At 48.1% G+C, this 20794-nt stretch overlaps 1 protein-coding gene across 2 annotated transcripts in view; it reads right to left on the reverse strand.

Moving 5' to 3' along the window:
- Window positions 1-8217: 8217 nt before the first annotated feature.
- Window positions 8218-20794, reverse strand: part of RHBDD1 (rhomboid domain containing 1) — a 105706-nt gene continuing 93129 nt past the window's right edge. Inside the window, exon 7 of one of the 2 annotated variants that reach the window (XM_054723122.1) lies at window positions 8218-9735. In XM_054723122.1, the coding sequence (XP_054579097.1) occupies window positions 9641-9735 (95 nt within the window). In that variant the 3' untranslated portion in view covers window positions 8218-9640. Of the gene's footprint in view, window positions 9736-15391; window positions 15463-20794 lie in introns of those variants that run through there. The other variant, XM_054723124.1, reaches the window with a different exon arrangement.

Here is a 20794-nt window from a genome sequence, read left to right on the forward strand (position 1 = left end):
CACCCAGTGCCTCCACAGAGCTGAGCACATTATTGACGCAATTCTTTTTTCAATGACAACTCAAAAGGCATCATCAGGCATTAGATGTTTCACTCTGCATATGGGGTTCCTTTTTTTCTTAATGGGCAATGAAATCTATTTTTAAATGTTTTTTAGTTGAATTCATTGGGGTGACATTGATTAATAAAATTATATAGGTTTCAGATGTACAAGTCTATCAATGGGCTTCCAGTGAATAATTGTAAGAAGAGATTGTGGGTGTGCACATATGTTGTCACATTTAAATATTTGGAAGTAATTTTAACCATCACTCCCTCCTGAAGAATAGCTGCTTTCCCAAAAATTGAAATTTCAGATGTAAGATTGGAGAGATTTGGCTGAGAGAAGACTCTTCATTGAAATGTCATGTGACTTGACTTGGGCTGAAATCTCTATTCCCTGGTGATGTGAGATCTTCCTGGAACAAGGTCGCCTCTAACAAACTTACACATGTTCTCGGTGCTTAGGAAAATAGTCAATGGAATGGTGCATAAAAACTGGATTTTATCAAAGATTTTATTTTGAGCCTCTCATAGATTATAATAAAGCAAATCATTCTATATGTTCCAGGAAAGTACATTAGATTTGTGTTTTTATTAGCTCAGCAGAGTAATTTGATAATTGTTACTTTTATGTGGTATGGCTGCAAGAATAGTGGGAAAATGTGGACTTTAGAGTTGGTTGAACCCAGGTTTGATTCTGGTTGGGTCACTTTTTGCTATTATCTTGGGTGAGTTACACCAATTTCCTGAGCCCCAATTTTCTCATTTATAACAACATGAGATATAACATATACTCTGGCATTGGAAATTAAGTTTGGTTATATACCTAATACATAGCAGCGATGGTGCACTGATTATGGTCACACGTTCTATTTAAAACAAACCATTTAATATGAAAAATATATTTTTATATAGAATTATATTATGATTCTCACAGGCATATAAATTACTAATTAGAATTATTTAAACCTGGCCAATTTTTAATGTCTGGGAATGCTATTTCATTTCAATTCTCAAAGCTACTCTACCACACCAAAAAAGTCACGGTTTCCTACAGGGAGATTATCAGGAAGTTCTGCAGGGAACAAAACAATTGACATTAAAAATCAGTACTCTGCAATTGTCGCTGTTATTATCTGCCAGAGACTCTGCATAATGCATTTTAAACCACCGAGGCTGGCTGCCACATCCATATGAGATGCTTGAATTTTATGGTGCTTAAATATTTAATGATTCATAGGAAAAATGTGAAACGGGTCCAATAAATTGCATCCCTTTCTCTAACCTGTGGTTGTAAAGTTAAAGACTTTCAAAATGTACCATTTGCAAGATGCCTGGTCTGCTACTGACAATTCAGTCTTCGTTGTATTACAGTTTATAATTTCATTTATTATGTATAAAATTCTGTGATGACATCCCAAAACAACTGTGATGTATCTGGTGCATTTATTTTCTTTCAAGCCAACGTGAGTTCACTTTCTTACTTACCTCGGAATGCCGCCTCCCTGCAGCTGGCTCGGCGGGGCAAACAGGAGAGGACACAAGGCAGAAGTGGGAGCAGCCAATGGGAAGAGCATGGGCACCCTAAAACGTGACCCCCTTTCCCCGGGAAAGGATGGGATTCCCGGGCTCCGGGAAGCGCTGTCTTGTGCATGGTGCTGGGCTGGGGGATGGACCGGAAACCAGGCCTCAGGGCCAGGAGTCTACATCAACCTGCTGAGTTGCTTGGGCAGTGGCTGGGGTGCAGACCCTGTGGGTTGAAGTTGCCCCGTTAATTGAAGGAGAATGAGAACACTCGCTTCACAGGGTGGTTCTGAGGATTTAGAGTAAGAGCTACAACTACAAAGAGATTAAGTGGAAGTGAGGTATGGTTACTGATAACCATGGTAACCGGAAGGTAGGGGTCAGGCAGGGATGATAGTCTCCTGCAGCAAAGCTCAGGGCAGGCGAGGTGCAGGCATTCAGTGACTGTCTTAAGGAGCCACTCCGGTTAATTAGAGGGGACCTTCAGTGGTCCTCGGTCCCACCTCTCACCTGGTGGAGATGTGAGGATATTTAACCTTTCTTGAGCTGTGTGTTAGCAGGGACTAGGTGACAGGAGCTGTACTAACCCTGCTGCTTGTGCTCCCTCTCAACCTCTCCACTGTCCTATTTTGCGGGTAAGGAGACTGAGGTTTAGACAGAGTAAGCGGCTTGATCGAGGTGACACAATCAGGACCCACAGAATCTGAACCCTGGTCTGTCATTGAAGATTGTGCCTTCACCTACACCAGTGGTCGGCAAACTCATTAGTCAACAAAGCCAAATATCAACAGTACAACGATTGACATTTCTTTTGAGAGCCAAATTTTTAAACCTAAACTTCTAACGCCACTTCTTCAAAATAGACTTGCCCAGGCCGTGGTATTTTGTGGAAGAGCCACACTCAAGGGGCCAAAGAGCCGCATGTGGCTCGTGAGCCGCAGTTTGCCGACCACGGACCTACACCATCGCCTCCCAAGGGCTTCCCCATGTGTGGGTGGCTTAGAGGGCCCCATGGGGCTGTCACTCTGGGGCCTGAACGGATGCTGTCCCTGCAAGGCCCATCACGAGTCCTCAGATACCCACCCAGCTTGGCTTGGAGACAGTCTGAAGATGTGCTTGGAGGGAAGGGGGCAGGGAACCCATGAGGTCAGAGCGACCTGGGGGAGCCTGGAAGGCCTGTATTGCAGGGTCTAGTTGCAAACCAGCCAGGCCTCTGGAGCCCCCTGATGTCCAAGGTCAGCAACTCAGAACTACCCTGAGCTGGAGAAAGTATCTGGAGGCCCTTACCTGGCAGCCAGCGACTGCAGTGCCAGCTGACCTAGACATTTTCATTGTCTCACTTGCCAGCAGGCACTTCCTGTCGGAGGGGGTGGCTTGCATCCTCAATGACTATATACTTCGGGCATAATTTTATCAGCCTAACACGCAATTCTCACCCAGCTATCAATTGGAATCTATGTGTCTGGAAAACCAGGGCAAGCTTTAAAATCAAGAGTAAAAAGTTCCTCTGGTCGCAAAGCACTCAGTCTGCTCTACAACACACACAGTGAAAGGTGGGTCCCACCTGTGACACTGTGTGTGGGTTGGATCCCCCAGTTACTCTGCTCCGGCGATGCAGGAGGAGTAACGATGGCAACTCCCACACCTGGTCCTTGGGGCCAGCCCATTTCTGCCGAGCACAGCTGCTGGTCATAGCCGGGGATTGGAACCTTCTTTGTGGGAGCGACATGTGCAGCCCCAGGTAAGCTGTTCTTTACACTTACTCCTGCTGCGATCAGGTGCTCCTGTCTGCTCAGCACAACAGAAACAGGAGGCGCTGCCCTACTGTGTGCTGGTGGTCTTGGAGCCCTGAGCTCCCTTCCCTGAGCCTCCGTAACTATATTGAAACAAGGCTGTCTTTTATTATTATTATTATTATTATTATTATTATATTTATCTTTATTGTTGAAAGTATTACGTGTCCCCTTTTCCCCCCACATTGACCGTCTCCACTATACACTCCCCCTTCACCACACTATTATCTGTGCCCATTGGTTATGGATATATGAATATAAGTTCTTTGGTTAATCTCTCCCCGCCCCTCCTCCCCCCTTCCCTCTGTGATTCATCTACACATGGAATACTATGCAGCTGCAAAAAAGGAAGGATCTCTTACCCTTTGAGACAGCCTGGAGGGACCTAAAGAGTATTATGCCAAATGAAATAAGCCCGTCAGAGAAAGACAAGTACCACATGAAACAGGGGTTTTTGATAGGACGGTTATCCCTAGCAGCTAAGTGGTGGGATCATCTTAAAATGCATTTATGCACCTGAAATTTGAGCAGGAATCTGGTGACTATAAATCACCTCAGACCAGTTTTCTTTGGTTTTTCTTCTACATCCACGTTCTTGTTTCTTTCCCCCCTGTGGTGAGAACACTTGAGGTTTACTCTTTTAGCAAATTTCAGTCTACAATACAGGATTAACTAGAGTCTCTGTGCGGTACACTGGATGCCCAGAATTCATTCATCTTCTCACTGGAAGTTTGTTCCCTTTGACCAACATCTCCCCATTTCCCCCACCCCCTGGCAACCACCGCCATTCTACTGATTCTATGAGTTCGACTTTTTTTTTTTAGATTCCATACATCTGAGAGAGATCATCCTGGACTTGTCTGACTTATTTCACTTAGCATAAGGTTCTCCGCTTCCATCCACGTTGCTGCAAAGAGCAGGATTCCTCTGTCTCATGGACTCTCCGTAGATCCCACGGTATAGCTACAGCCTATCTTCTCGATCCACTCGTGCACACGTGGGACCTTTGAAAATGGGCCTGGGGCAGGAGTCTGAATTCCCAGCCACTCCTGGGTGCTGCTGGCCGCTGCCCCGGGCCCACACTCCGAGCAGCAGGGAGTTTGGCCTTGGAGCTGTTCTGGACTAGAGATTCGGAGGCCTTGCTCAATTGTTTTACTAATGATCTGCTGCTAAGGCTGTGCAAGCTCATTTTAATTGATGGGGGGAGAGAATCTCATTAAGAGGCAGCTTCTCGAGATTAAAGTTAGGCAAAAACTTTAAAGGACCTCAAGTAAATTCCAAGGATCTATGGCATCACATACTATTTGGTTGTTTGATTTGTTTTTAGCACTTCCCTCCAGGCACCACACCAGGTTTTTAAGGGGAAAGAGAGTGAGAGACAGAGAGAACTTCACAGCTTCCGGGCAGAAACCCTGGCCGGTGGGCAAGCAGCTCTTGTCAATACTTAGAGGAGGGGCCAGGCCGCTCCCGCACCGGGCGTGTGGCAGGGTGTTTTCAGGTTTTGCTTGTGTGTGCCCTGATACGGAGGTTATGGCACCATTCTCTTCCTAAGAAGCAATCCGTACTACCAGCACATTTAAGGATTTCTATGAGCGATGTTCCAGTTTTCCTTCATAAGGTGTAAATTGTATTTTCAAATCTGCCAGCTCATTCCTGCCATCTGAACACAATGTCAAGATCACTCTCTCCCTGCCCTTAAATTCCACAGAAGAAGGAAAAATGTGAGCACAGACACATCAAACGCATCCCTGCAGGAGTGCAGTGGCCAGCTGGGTGGCATTCACAGCACTCCTCGGTGACCTGCCCGGACGTGCTGGACTCTCGGCTGTGCTCTGGGTCACAGCATTCAGTGAGGTGGGTGTGTCTGAGTGACACAGGTCGGTGATATCTCCCCACCATCTCATCAGTAGGCCTGTCGTCCTATGAAGACTTGGGAAAGGCCCCAGATTCTATTTCTATGGGCAAATGCTTTCTTTCAAGTTACTCTTCCCTTGATGTAACCAAGGAGGTACAGGGGGAGTACAACGATATTAATAAGCAATGGCACATCTTTTCACACCTTCCTGTGGTGATGGCATAAATGAGCTGCTCTCTGTTTCAGTCCACACACGGTTGTTGGTTCTGATGGTCCAGACAAAGCATTGTTTGGAGTACAAGGAGATACACAGAAACAGTCATGGTCCCTGCTCTCCCGAGGCTTACAATCTAGAGAGAGAGAGACAGCCTCTCCTTGTGGATAACCAGCAATTCCAGTAGGTTGTGGACACTGTGAGGACGGCCCAGTGAGCGCAGTGGATCTGATGGGGGCGAGATCAGGCAGGGCTGAGGTGTCTGGGATAGGTCAGGGAGGCTCTGATGGGCAGAGAGGAAAAGGCTGCTCCATGTGAGAGTGCATCACAAAGTAAGTCACAGGTTAGGCGGTGAGCCGGTCAGCACAGACTCATGGATAAATGGGGATGAGGCCCAGAGACTGGGTGGCACCTGCATGGTCAAGGCTAATGAGTTTGACCTTTATCCTTTGGCAACAGAGACAATAAGAGGTAGGAGATAATGAGTGCCATTACAAGAGTCGATTTTGGAAGATTAATGGGCAGAGCTACGTAGAACTGAGTGCAGGGGTATTATAATTGTTAAGCAGAGCAAGGGATTGAGAGATTTTAAGGTCCTTCTACACAGAGTCTGAGATTCTAAAATGAAAGATGAGGGGCAAAAAATATAAGAAGTTATTGCAATAATCCATGGGAAGGGGAAGGAAGAGGTGATAGGTTTTTAAAAATGACTCATTGAATGCAATTCTTCACTGAATACTGAATCTGTTGAGAGAAACTAAGACTGGGAACAAGAAGGCCTGGTCGGCCACACCCTCTGTCTCCCAGTTTGGTTTGTGGCAGATCTCACCCCTTTAGCTAACTCACTTCACAGGCAGCAGAACAGATGCCAAATATGTAGCCTGGCCCTGGTCCTGTGAAAATCAGACACTGACGACTCAGTCTGCGCCTCAGCAGCAGACGAAACGATGGAGGAGGCTTGAACAGCCATGTACAACTTTGTGATCAAGGCCATTCAGAGGAATGACCACTCCTTTGTGTTGAGAACCAAGATTCTGAATTAAGAGATCTCATAAGCCGACTGACCACAACCAAACTGGGAAATGGATGTTGAATAGACAATCAAGAAATTGCTCTCAAGCAAAAACATCAAATTTAAAAACCAGCTCTATGTGCTTATTCACTATGAGATAATTTGTCCAATACACTTATTTTTGTTGGCATAATTTTGGGGATTCCTTATTGTAGGAAACAAATGAAAACAGATGGACATGGGAAATAATAAGCCCTGGTTACAGGCAAACCTATTAACTGAATGAAGTAAGTATAATAATTTCCAGAACATCTTTACTGTTGTGCTAAGATATCTGGTTTATATTTATAACTAAAATGACCTTTCCTCTTCTCTAAAGTTTAGCGATGTTCCGGTCCATAAATAAAGAAGGTGTGCATATTACAGTTCCATTGTCCCAAATTCAACTCCAGTGTCTTTGTATCTGACCAGTCAAATACAGCCAGGAGCTACTATTTTTGGATTCAACAGCAATAAACCCCCACCCCACCCCCAAAAAAAACAACCCACTTCCATATAAAGTTATTAGACTTAATGCATTGAAAAAAACAATTTGCTGAGAAACTAACATTTCATGAGTCCCCACCAGGAGCCAGGGCCAGTCTTGGGTGATGGAGGGGGAAAGTTGAGAAAAACAAAACACAGGCCTGGTCCCAGAGCCGCTCACAGTCCACGCTCCAGTGTAGAAGGCACGTCTGTGTGTAGTTGTGCACATAACAGTGAGGACAAGAAATAAGTTCTAGCAGATTACTTGTTCAACGTGCTATCAGAGATGGTGTGCAACAATGAGGTTACTCCTAACGGGGAAAACACGAGTCAAATTTATAGAGTTTGGGGGAGAGAGGAATGACATTTAACTTGAACATTTTAATTTAAATATGTTTAAAGTTACCAGACTCACAGATACAACTCATATTATAAACAAGCTATAGCTTTACTTCAATTATAAATTAACCCAAAGAGCCCAGGCATCTGTGCCAGATGGAGGGTCCAAGTGCTCCCAGGTCTCAAGTGGTTTCCTTAGGGCAGTGGTCGGCAAACCGCGGCTCTGTTGACTAATGAGTTTGCCGACCACTGGACTAGACTAAATGTTACCGTGTAGTTGGAAGCTGTGAGGATTAGGCAATTGTGGCATACTGTGTGCAAAGAGGTAAAGGTTAGTAGGGCATTTATATGCGAGTGTCAAAGCCTCTCCAAGGTCAATTCAGATTAGGAACTGGACCCAAAACTGCACCGTTGGTATGCTCCAAATTGCCAAATGTATACAAAGAAAAGCTGAGAAAGCAATACCCCCAAAGTATTAACCCTGGGCACTTCTGAGTGGTGAGAATCCAGGTGATTTTAAAATTATACACATATATATTTGTAACTCTGTTTATAGCGTGAATTTTCTCAATAGACAGTACTTATTAAGTCCATTTTCTTGATTACAGTAGGTCCTCGGGTTATGTCGGAGATCCGTTCCTATGGCGCGAGGTAACACGATTTTCGCCGTAAGTCGGAACCCACCTACATAAGCACCTATGTCACTCACATGGAGCACATACACAGCAGCAATGAAGTGAAACAGTAAAAAAAATTTAAAAGAAAGATAACAATTCCTGACCTTTACTTGTGGTAAATAAATAATAAAAAACATAAAGCACATACGTACATACGTTGAAATGACGGAACTTTTTTTTTTATAAATGGGAGATGGTGACGTAACCATGAAGCGACTTACATCGAGTCCGACGTAATATATTTCTTGATTTATTATTATGATATAAGTCAGTTTTCTTATTGCAAAAGTGATACAGACATATAAAAGAGCAATATAAAATTATAAAAACAGAAAGCAAAATACTTTTTGCTCCACTCCCCAAAGTAACCTCTGTTAACATGTGGCTTATTTTCTTCCATAACATGTTTGCTTTATGCATATACGAGGGACATGTATATTACTTTCATAATCAGAAAACTCTATATAAATCCTAGATACATTGAAATAGATATTTGCTGCTTCCAACTCTTTAAAAAATAAATATCTCAGTGACTAAGACATCAGTGATATCGACTGTCCTTTTCATAAAACAGAAGCACCAGGAAGCACTTAAATGATGGGCCAGACAGCAGGGGAGTGTCTGAGATACTTGATAGACGAGTGGCTATTACAGCGGCCAATGAAAAGGCACTTTGGTGAGAAAAGGCTTCCTCAAGCGCGATTTCTCAGTGAACATCCCACAACACCTTGGCTCTACTCTGCACGTGGCACCTACTGCTTTGCTGATGGGTTAAAAAGCAGTCCCTCCCAGGCACGCAGAAGGCCACCAGGGAGGCTGCCCCATGCTGGTGCCACCTGATGTCCAGCTGTCCATCGTGCTATCAGAAGAGGCGCCGCGGAGTCGACAGTGAGAGAATGGAGTGTGGGAACCGGTCCCTACATGGAGGCACTGACCTAGTTTGTGAGAGAGCAAGGCCAGGAGAAAGGCCGCTCGCAGGAGGCTGTTCAGCAAGCGCTTTCCCCACCTGCTCTCACTAAAGCTCTTCCGGTCAGACGCTCTGTAAGGCCGAGCAATACGAGACCAAACCAAGTGCACTGCCAGCACCACCCAGATGCAGGGGCCCAAGGAGCTGGGTTCCTGCACAAGGAGATGGGAACAGTGCGGTGGGAGCCACATCCCATCCTGGGAAGTCGCCATGGCAACATGCCAGGAGGACCAGGCACGGCTCCTAACTTCCTGCAAAGTCGAACACGGAGCAGGCCAGGTGGAATAAAGCCCCATCTTAGGAGCTGGAGCCGGTGGAGACAAACCTCCCGGTGAAGGTCAGAGTCCTCAAAAACAAAACAAGGCAGAGGCGCCGTGGAGTCGACAGTGAGAGAATGGAGTGTGGGAACCGGGCCCTACATGGAGGCACTGACCTTGTTTGTGAGAGAAAGCAAGGCCAGGAGAAAGGCCGCTCGCAGGAGGCTGTTCAGCAGGCCTGGTTTCAGGGCAACCAGCCTGTTTGGGACTCCAGGCTCCTGGGGCCACGGGAGACAGACGGGCAAGGCAGGTCTGAGCGGTCTGGACGATAACCCGCGCTCTGCTTCTGTTTACAGTCATCAGGGTTTGGGGGGGGGGGGGGGAACCACACAGGCAGTAATTACACCACTGCTGTCTGCCGGGAGGCTGCGCGTCCTCACTGGCGGTTGAATCTGTGAAGCCGCATTCTCCTCATTTCTTCTTCTGGTGGCAGCCGGAACCCATAGGACGGGGGCGTGTTCCTGCTGTTTCCTGTCAGGAGAAAGCACAGGGAAAATCACACACAGCCCATCCTCTGCTCGGACATGTACAGGGCACTGCCCCCTGGGACTCCACGGGGGAAAATGGCTGGGGCGCCATCTTCACTGTAGCACGAAACAGAGACAGAACAACACATTTCAATGTGAGCTGTGAATACTACATTTCAACATCCAGCAAATATTTTTAGTGTGGTCCAGCCGATGAACCTAATTTGACTCATTCTGAAGCTTCCTAACAGTCTTCTGATTTTAATTACTCCTTCCACCATGCTCCATCATTTACATCATGTAATGTCCCTCATGTCTCAAGGGCCTGGCTTATTTATTTATTTTTTTAATGCTCAGAAATAACTTGTCCCCGTCTCTGTCTTCCCGCCAGGTGCGCTGGTTGGTTTCTCTTGGTCAGCCCCTGGGTCCTCTCTTTTCCTCCCGCTAACCTGTGCCTCCTGCCCCGCCCAGCCTGAAATGCACAAGCTCCCCGGGGCATCATGGGCCACGGCGCAGGGACTGCATTACCATAATGACCAACATCTGGGCAGGCAGACAAATGTGCAGGCATAATATGTGAAGGTCATATGAAGGATAATGGAGATCATTACTGCAAAGGGTTTCTTGGGGCTGCAAACATACCAGAAATATAGTTTACGATGATATAAGCATTTCAATCACCACACACACACACACACACACACACACACACACGCAAACACGTTTTCAGGCACTGTGGGAGTAATGAAGGAATAAAAATAGGCAGTGCTTGACCCCAGGGCACCAGCAGCCTAAATCTACCGGAAGAGATTCAAGTCTCCAGGAGGCAGCCATGCAGGGCACCGCCCATAGATTCGGGGAAGCAGCAGGTTTGCTTTTAAGCACATGGACCTAAAAGGTTGTACCTTCCACTCCTGTGACCACGCGAACCCTGTTAACTTGCTCTGAAAGGCTCACTTCCATTGCCTCTGTCGACCAGGTGTCTCACTTTCCCCTGCCCCATCTGATCCCCTGCCTCCTGGCCCTCCTGATGGGAGAGTCCTCTCCCAACTCGAGCTCTTCTGCTTCCAGCACCTTCCTCTTGGTGGTCCTCATGCAACCTGCCAGCGAGGGCAGCCACTGTTCACGCCTGTTCTCTCTCCTACAGGGACCATAAGCTTTAAATGGCGGGCGACATCTCTGACAGTTCTCTCTGCTCCCCAGTGCCCGGCACAGTCCTGGACACACAGAAGCTGCTCAATAAACATACGGGCTTGACTCAGCGGCACCTGCCTGGGACCGCCAAGGGTATATGTTACAGCCAGACAAAATGACACTCAACATTGCCCACTGGGGTTCTGACAGGACTGACTCAGGGGGCGTGGGTGGGGTAAATACTCCGGAAGTATTGGCCCAGCTGGGAAGGGTGGGTGGGCAGGCGGGTCCCACCAGGAGGGAAAACAGGTGAACAGGAGATCCCTCCTGCTTACTCTGCAAGTGTGGCACCTTGTCAAAGATGTTTGCAGGTAACATACGGGCATGCAAAGATGGTCAGGCAAGGAGAGACTTCTAGAAGATGGTCAAATTTCTGCTTTCCCATATTTCTGGATCTCCCTTCCTTCTGGGACCACCGGAGAATCACCCCTGCTGACCCCTGGAGCCCTTCCTGGCTGGTACACCAGAGTGAACAGGGCAGGCCTGGGCCCATCATTCCTGCGGGGGAGATGCCACTCGGGTTTTTCCACTCCAATGAACGAGAGGGTGAGGCAAAAGTAGGTTTACAGCTGTGAATATGCAAAACACAGAGTTTATTCTTGTATTATTATTTATTCATTATTGTGTTATTTTCCATTCTAACACCTGTAAACCTACTTTTGCCCCACCCTATATCTGTCAACTTATCAGCTTTCATTAAAGATGATATCCAAACATATAGGCTTAAGACTTTCACCATAAAGATTTTATGACTGCTGTAAGGTTCAACGTCTTACTGGCTATGGCTTTTGCCATCCATGTCTATAAAGGAATTTCTCTTTGTTCAAAGTGGTAAATGCTTTGAAATTACATTGAATCTCATGAATCCAATTACCACCAGTTTACTGCTTAGATGTTATAAAACCCAAGTCCTGCTTTGCCTTTAAGAGTTGTGTTTAACAAGACTATTCTTAATTGAACTCATGAGCGCGGGCCAGGATGTGACACCCCGTCCCAGCTGGGCAGGGAACGCGAGGCCCCGCTGTGTGCAGAGCCGGGCGCAAGCTCAGCTTGGCATGTTGACTCTGGGCCTCAGGGCTCAGACACCTACGGGACTCCCAGCAGCCAAAGGAAAGAGCCTGACAGGTAATGGCTTCATGATGGGAAAGGCCGGGAGCAGGCAGAGAGGCCAGCGGTGGAGGTTCCCGGGCTCCAGCGCTCACAGTGAGCAACCAGCACAAACGCTCGCTGGACCCCTTCGCCGGGCATTCGAGGAGAAACAGGCTGAGCCAACAGAAGGAACGCCACGCATCAGAGTGGGGAACTCACACCATGAGAGGAACAGTAATCGCTCTTCTGCTCACAGAGCCGTGTGATGGTCCCCTATTTCAATAGAAACGATCCAGGCGGGCCTCGGCTGGGTGGACAGAGGGGAGGAGGTCCCTGGGTGCACTGGAGGGCACCGGGGTGGGGGAGGCTTCCAGCCCTGCGGAACCAGAGGGGCACCCTGCAGGCCTTCACCTGGGCGGGTGCGTCGGGTCACTGTGAGGAGATGCTGCCGAAGGGGTCACTATCAGGAACTGTTCTGGGACCCTGGAGTTTGATGACCTGGGTTAAATCACAACTTCTCTCCTTTTTAGCTACACATCCTCGCGCGAGCAGGTTCCCTGAACCTGGCCTCAGTTTCCTTACCTACAAAATGGGAACAGTGAGAGCAGACACTTGGCTGGGCTGTTGGGAGGGTCAGAAGAGTTGACGTCCATAAAAAGCTGAGTGCTGGGCATGCAGAAACGCCTGCCAAGCGTTGGATGCTTGGCTATTAACCTCTAACATCATCAAGAGTTGTGTGTTAAATGTCTGCTTGTTAGAGAGATACAAGGTACAATGCATAAGACAACTGCGAAGTAAAATGATGAAAACAGTGACTTTAAGACAGAGCCCAATGGGGTTTGAAGACCGTTTGGCAGGGTTTTGTGAAGCTGCTAGTTACTAAACATCTGCCTTCAAAGAAAGAGAGACCAAAAGGTAACTGGCACCCTCCAGTCCGTGGCACAGTTCTGTGACGTGGAGGAGCCACGGGGAAACGGGAGGCCCAGCGAGACCTTGCCCCGCTGCGCGAGGTCAGGCACGGAACAGCTACGGTCTGGGAGGAACGGCCTGTGATGAAGTTGGCGCAGAATGTTAGTACTGATGAGCCTTGCCTCTGCGCTCTTGTAAATGCAGGTCAGCCCTCAATTTTACTCAAAGAAACAGTGAGCATGCCTCCAAGAACCTCGGGACCAGCGCCCAGTTTGAGATGATTTGGCTCAATTACAGCACCAGTAGTGAGATCATAAGATTTATTGATCCGTGGTTCAGTTCTCTACCCTTATGTATAATGCAGAAACCTCTGCGTTTTACATCTAAGGGAGGAGAAGCGATTTCATCCCGGTAGGAATTGCCAAAACGAACACCATGCGTTGATGGCCATCTGCCCCACCGTCCGCCACGCCTGTACGTAGAGATGGTTAATTTGCTGGTGTTCATGGACCTGCTCATGATCTGAGGAGCACTCCGTACCATCATTAGACTCAAGTGAAATTATACTCAAGTGAAGTCGCAGGACGGCACATCTTTCCCTTAAATTAGGGAGCTAAAGAGGCGATCACTTTTTTCATATATATTTTTTAAAAATCAGGAACCCTCAAAGTAAATCAGTGGTCTCTGAGATTTCATTTATCAAATGAGGGCAGCAGCCTGGGACCCACATTCTTTCAAAATGTTACTTTATTAGAATTTTATAAATTACAAAGCTTCCAAAATTCCTTCTAAGAAGATGGTTGTTAAGTCATTACTGATAAGGATGGAGAAAACCTGGGAGGAAGCCCAAGTCCAGCATGCTCCTTGAAAAGGAGAGGTGCGTAAGGACAGTAAGACCACTGACTCTTGGAGTCACTAAGTATCATTACCTATCTATCCATCTCTATCCATCTATCTCTTTAAAAATAGTTTGACATTCACCTAGAACTTCCTAACGTTCATACAAATGGAAGTTAATTATGGTTTACAAGAAAGGTCACATTTAGATGTGACTTGAGAGAGAAAAATTCACATTTCCACTCCTCCACTATCAAGCCAGCAACAGTGGGGATTTCTTAGTTATAAAACACAGTCTGGAGTCTTAAAAGGAGGAGCTTTGAAACGGAGTTCACATTAGTTGCTACTTTACCTGTTGTACTTTTCTTCCTCCTGGGTTGGTTAATTTGGGGGACCTTTAAGGGCCACAACTGACTTAAAATCTGACCTGCACTTAAAAATCCACCAGGACCTTGGACAAGTCCCTCTCCTCCCTGGGCCCCAGGCTCCTCCTCTGAGCTCAGGGGGCTGGACTAGACACTTTACACCTCCGCTCAGAGGGGCAAGATTCCAGGACTGTTTTCCTGGTGAGAAGTCAGGGTCGGCTGACTGGTGATGGGAGAGTGCCAACGGCACACAGCAACCTGCCTCCTCTCCGTCCCTTGGCTGGGTGGCTGCTCCGGGGGCCCTGCTGCTGGGTCTCCCAGTCTGGCTGTGACTCCTGGTAGCTGGGCAGGGAACCGAGGCTCCCTGGCAATGCTCTCAAACTCATTTGGTCAAATTCAGTGCCCCTCCTCCCAACATTTTAATTTTTAATGAACTTTTAAGTTTGGGATAATTGGAGGTGTAGAGAAAAGTTACGAAGATAACACAGACAATTCGATTTCCCTGATGTTAACATCTTGCATTCTCATGGAGTAACTGTCAACCAAGAAACCACTGACAGACGGGTACGTTACTAGTAACTACATTCCAGACTTGATTGGGATTCCGCCAGTTTTCCCACCAATTCCCCTTCTCTGTTCCGGGACCCAACAGCAGTCAGCTGCCATGTCTCCTTCGTATCTTCGGGCTCTGGTGGTTTCCCGTGGCCCTGACATCTTGGAGGGCCAGCCCGGCAGTCTGGAGGATGTCCCTGGATTTGGTTGGCCTGTTATCTTTCTCAGGATGAGTCTGGGGTTGTGAGTTTGGGGAAGACCACAGGGGTGAGGTGCCCTTCCCTCCCCATCATATCGGGGTCACGCTATCAGCAGGACTCCTCACGGGCACTGCCCCCGGGAACACTGGCTTACATAGAGATTGCCAGGCTCTCCCATTTTAAACAGTTTTGGTGAGTTCTGAGGGGATAAAGCTTTGACTGGCACCACCAAGGGTTATAGGATAAACTGGAAGAAGAAGGAGTGTGTACCTCCAGCGGGCTTTGTCACTCCCCCGATTGGGGTCATCCCTGACCTCAGGTGCTGCATTCCAGGTGATAATTCTCTAACGCTGGTGTGAGCGCATGAATTGTTTGAGAGGGTTTCCCACTCAGCGGGCTTGGCATGGAGCCCTGGCCGTTGTGTTTATGATGCGCTCCCAGGTGATTCTGACCTGCGGCAGCTCTTGGAAACCACTGAGATACATACAGCTCAGATTTTTCTTTCAACGGAAAAGATCAACGCTGGGTCTCATTGCAGTACCAACACTTGCCAGCAGGTGGAACCAGAGGCCCAGGACGCTGAATCTGTGGGAGAAAACCAGGACAGATTCCAGCCAACAAAGCATTCCACCTCCTAAGCACAATTAGGGTTGTTTTGAAACAGATGGGCTCCACAGAAGCTGCCGCAGCCAATGTTACGGAGCTGTTTATTGTCTGGATGGTCTGAAACCTGGGCAGTATTTGCCGGCGTCTAGCAGCTCCTACGTCACACCGGATTTCACCCAGCGCAGAGACGATGGGCAGGCAGTGGGAGAGGGAGACAGGCTGGGCATGGCCGTGGATGCGGATATTTTAACCAGTTCTACACCCAGAATTCAATCTTGCTAAGGCGCACACGACCCTGCCCAGCAGAGGCGTTAGCTGGAATGATCCGTGTCGCTCTAACTCCACCTTGAAGAGACACACGGATACAATCTGTGGTAATAAGACGGCAGTAATGCTAAAATTGATTTCTTTTGAACCTAAGCAAAGTGGCTGTTTACCGGTTCACATTTTCACCCACTGACACCTGCCCCCATCCTCTTCCCTACTGCCCCTTCCTGAGCCAGCCCAGCGGAAGGCAGGGGGAGGAAGTGAGGCGGAGAAGTGCTCGCCAGGATGTGCCTGGCGCCCAGGATCGCAAACCCCCTGCTCGGACAGGGGTATAGAGGAACACAGCTGATGACATTTAGACCCTTTTTGGTTTTGTTTTCTCACTCCCTTCAATTGAGTTTCAAATCAGAGAGACAGCCCAACTTCCAGCTCTCCAAGCAAAGGCCCAAGATAATGTTTTCACTACTTTTGAAACCATGGGCCATTTGAAATTGGCCCATCTTTCTCTCAGGAATCTCAATCTTCTGAAAACACCCTTTAACATCTGGGCATCAAAAAACAAGTAAACACCATCCCAAGAAATCAAGGAATAAGGAAAAAAAGACGGAGAGTCCATAGGAGACTTTTGGAAAAGGACAAAGAAAGCTTAGGTGGGAAACGGCTGATGAAAGGGACCACTCAGGGGACAAGCCCAGGTCCCACTGGATGCAGGTAACCGCACGTCAGGGGACTCGATGGCCTTGGGGCGGGAAGGGACAGCTGACCCGTAGGCTTGGTGATGGACTGACGAGCAGCAAATACGGTGAGCCAGGCAACAGGTCCCACACCTGCCCAATGCGTCCATGTCTCAATCCTGCACAAACAGGGCATGCGAGGCTCTGAACACTGCACACTGGTCCAGAGCAGCCATGCCCAAACTCTCAGGAGGGGATGGGGAGAGGCAGGTTCTAGGATCTAATGTGGAAGAGTCCAGATCAACGTCTGGTGAGGCCCAGGAATCTGCCTTTTCTTTTCTTTTTTTATATTTTTATTGATTTCAGAGAGAAAGGGAAGGGGAGAGAGAGAAACACCAATGATGAGAGAGAATCATTGATTGGCTGCCTCCTGCACACCCCCTACTGGGGATCGAGCCCACCACCTGGGCCTGTGCCCTTGACTAGAATCAAACCCAGGACCCTTCAGTCCGCAGGCCGACTCTCTATCCACTGAGCCAAACTGGCTAGGGCAGGAATCTGCCTTTTCCACAGGCACCTCCGTGAGTCTGGCACTACCGGCCCGCCTTGGGGACACTGGGACTGAATGAATGCAGTCATGTGCTCTGGGGTTTGTGCGGCTTTGACCATCATCGGCACCAGCCTGCCGTCTGGTTCTGGCCGAGACCCTGGTGGTTTCCCAGGCCATGCTGGGATGTCCCACTGCAGACGCCACGATTTTAAAGGTAAGATAGCAAAGCAGCCCCCTCTTCTGGGGAACAGAGCATCCAGTTACAGGAGTGCCCTGGAGATGCTGGTCACAACGCTAGAAGCGAGGCAACTGGCCCAGAAGCACTCGATCCCGGGAACCAAGGGATTCACTTCTGGATCCGGTGCCCGGCACATGGTGGATGCATCATACATGTCTGATGGATAAACAAAGAACCGACTATCATGCATCAGGGCTAGGCAGAGGTTTCTGGCCGTGGCCACTAACCAGCTACCACGTCCTGGGAGATAAATGCTGAGAGGAGGCTACTTTGTTTGTTTCCTCTACGAAATGCAGGAAGTTTGCCTGGGCTCTGGGGTTCCAGGTACTTAAGAGAACTTCCAATCGCTAGAAACAGGCCAATTATGAGATGTATTCTGTACCTCTCAGCTGAATGCTACCTTAACAACTTTAAAAATTCAAATTATTTTTACTTTTCAAATGCACAAGCCTGATTAGTACATAGCTACACGCCCAGGGATGCCGATACCGGCGCATAATTACCAAAACAACCCCTGACCCAGGAAACCGGCCCTGAGACTCAGTGTTTCAAAGCTCTTTCACAGACGCCGAAAGCCGCTGGGCATCCTTCTCTCGCAGGTGGAATGAAAGGAAGACCAACTGTTCCGAGTAAAACCTGCCGTGAGGGGGCACCTCGGCCAGTCTCAAAGGTGCCCAAACTGGTGGGGAACAGGCCGGGGGCACCCCGCCCCACCCCACAAGAAAAGAGAGCCCCTGGAGGACCGCGGCCAGATGTGCACGTGGCGGTTAAACACAAAGGCGGGAGAGGAAGGGGGTGAAAATAAGCCAAGAAGAAGGACATCCTTGTCAAAAGCAGAGCCGTGGATCTGCATGGCTGCAGCCAGTGTTCTCAGAACTGGGGTGGGCTCCTCCACCGCGGCCTCGATAACTCGGAAGGTGAGGACGACTCGACCTTCTATCCTCTCCGAGGGGATAAGCTCTGCGAGATAAGTGGCAGCGAGGGGCCATCTGGGGAAAATACAAACAAGCAAGACCTTGCTCTTTGCACCTAAGAACTGAGAGGTTCTGTATGTGGGTCAGTGTGAGCATGGGGATGGGGAGAATTCTGAGATGTGAGGCACCTCCTGAAATCTGATGGTCACTTTAAAAACATGCTTGTTTCTGTAGTTCATGGTATTCAACCCAACCCTGAGCCTAATTACCACTTATCATGTGTTCTTTCAGGTCTGATTAACTCACTCTCACCCATACCAAGTTCTGATCATGTGCCCCATTGGGGGGGAGGGACATACTTATACAAGGGCATGTTCGTGTGTTTACACACACACACACACACACACACACACACACACACACACACACACACACACACACATCTCTAACACACAAGCTCTCTCAGCCTCAGGCAGACCTGGGGGCCTTCTCCAGACTGTTCACCCCCTTCAGACAGCCTGCCTCGAACTGGCTCAAGCTGACCTAGAATTGCTCAGAAATGATTCTAAAATGGACATACATCTGTCCATTTACTATGGACAGATATTCGAAACAACAGAACTGACTGACTCTTACACGTCTGTTAATCATTTCTAGTAAAACAAAACTTACTTTATGACCAGAAAGGGAAACCTCAGAACTTATTTTGGACTTCAAATTCCACATTAGGAATCTGGAATTCAGATAACCGAGGATTTAGATCAGGGGGAGGAACAGGTTGCCTCTGAGCATCTGGGAATATCTGACTGTGTGCTGCGGCCATGAAAGCCGGCACTGAGGGCCCAGCTATAGTTTTAAGAAAGAAGCTTAAAGATTCGATTAGGCCTGGAATGAGATTCTGTGTGAGGTGCACTGGTCCATCATAAAAATTATGAATATTCCGAGCAGGGAAGGGAGCTCCTAGGAAGGTGACATCCGACCTGCTCACATCAGAGACAGGAAATGAGCACCCAGGGGGAGAGGCTTTCCTGCTGGGCACAGCCCAGAGCGGCAGGACCAGAGCCGAGGTCTCTGGGTGGTCTGTTCCCATCGCCTGGCTTCCTGTTCTCTCTTTCAGCCACTTCATCCCGCATCACCCAACCCTCCTGTGTCAGGTTTGGAGTGGGCATTACTGGCTCTGCCCCTTTTTCTGTGGCCTTGGACAGGTTGGGACTTGATTCACTGACCCTCAATTTTCTTATCTGGGTGGTGCAGAAACCTACGTCACAGATGTGCTCTGAAATAAATGAATGAAAGGATGTCAGCACCTGGCTCACAGTGAAAAGCGATCAAGGGTCAGAGGTACCTGTTATTCTAATAATCCCTCTCCAGGCTGTCCCATCCTGCGGCCGTCCCCACCGTACATCCAGTTAGTCATGCCCAGACCCTAGACTCATCCTCACCTGCCCCTTTTCAACCCGATCACCAACTCCTGCCTTTCTCACCTGAACACTCCCTAAACTCTTCCTTTCCTCTCCACCCGCCTCCCACCAGTGCTGCCTGTGTCTGCCTGGGGAGCCAGGACTGGGGGCGGAACCTCCAAACGACCTCCCCTTCTCTCTGGTCCTCCCAGCAGCCCTTCCTCACATGGTAGTGACAGCTCTTCAAAAGCACACATCTCCTGGTCAACTTTATCTTCTGCCCAAACCATCCAAGGTTTCCTTTCATTTAAGAATAAAGATCAACATTCGCACCCTGCCCAGTAAGCCTGCCCTCCCTCAACTCCAACTCCCCAGCTATCCCTCCTCCTCTCCCCCCTCCTCCTGCAGTGCTCAGCCCAAACACCGAATCCTCAGGCGGGACTGCGTCCCCCTTATGCCTAAACCCTCACAAGATCACATCCTATCAAGGCACATGACACCACAGATAGTGACGATGCATGACTCCAATTATTTCCGTAATGTACGGGTGCCGGAACAGGGAGGGTCTGTGTTCACATTCTGTCCTCAGGGATGAATGAGTGGGAGGGAGGGAAAGAGGGAGGGAGGTGTGGGCACTGTCCTCATTTCACAGATGGCCAAACTGAGGCTCCAGGAAAGTGTGCGATTTCCTGAGGTCTCACAGCCAGCAAATAATATGCCTGGACGCCCAGGGGCTGAATCAAAGCCCAGTATTCTTCCTACCACTCTGGAAGCCAGCACCCACATCTATCCCTTGACCATCCAACCTTTCTTCGCTTTAACCAGACTCAGCAAAAAGAAAAAAGAAAAAAAAAGGTAGTGTTTTTGTTTTGTTTTAAATGGAGGATAAGAGGTGATGGAAGGGGTTACCAGTATAATTGGTTCATAAAGCAAATAAATAAATAAATAAATAGAAATCCAAGTTGATACGGTGGATATTTTGAGTAAAAAAAAAAAAAAAAAAGATGACCATGAAAAAGCACAACATTTGTTGCTGTTTAGACGCAGTATAACAACATTTCCAGAACTGTTTCTATGGATCTGAAGATAGTAGATTAAGGGCAACTGACTTGGCAGAAGGCCTAGACTGTTTTCAGACAATTCTCTTAGGGTAGAAAAAAATAAGGGCAGCAAAAGCCCCAGCGAGGACACTCCCCGGACAGGACGGATCTAAATGGAACACATTTCTATGAGTCATTTGTTAGCTTTAAATACTATAGAAAAAAGAA

This window comes from Eptesicus fuscus, chromosome 11 (assembly GCF_027574615.1).
Source record: "Eptesicus fuscus isolate TK198812 chromosome 11, DD_ASM_mEF_20220401, whole genome shotgun sequence".
Lineage (NCBI taxonomy): Eukaryota > Metazoa > Chordata > Mammalia > Chiroptera > Vespertilionidae > Eptesicus > Eptesicus fuscus.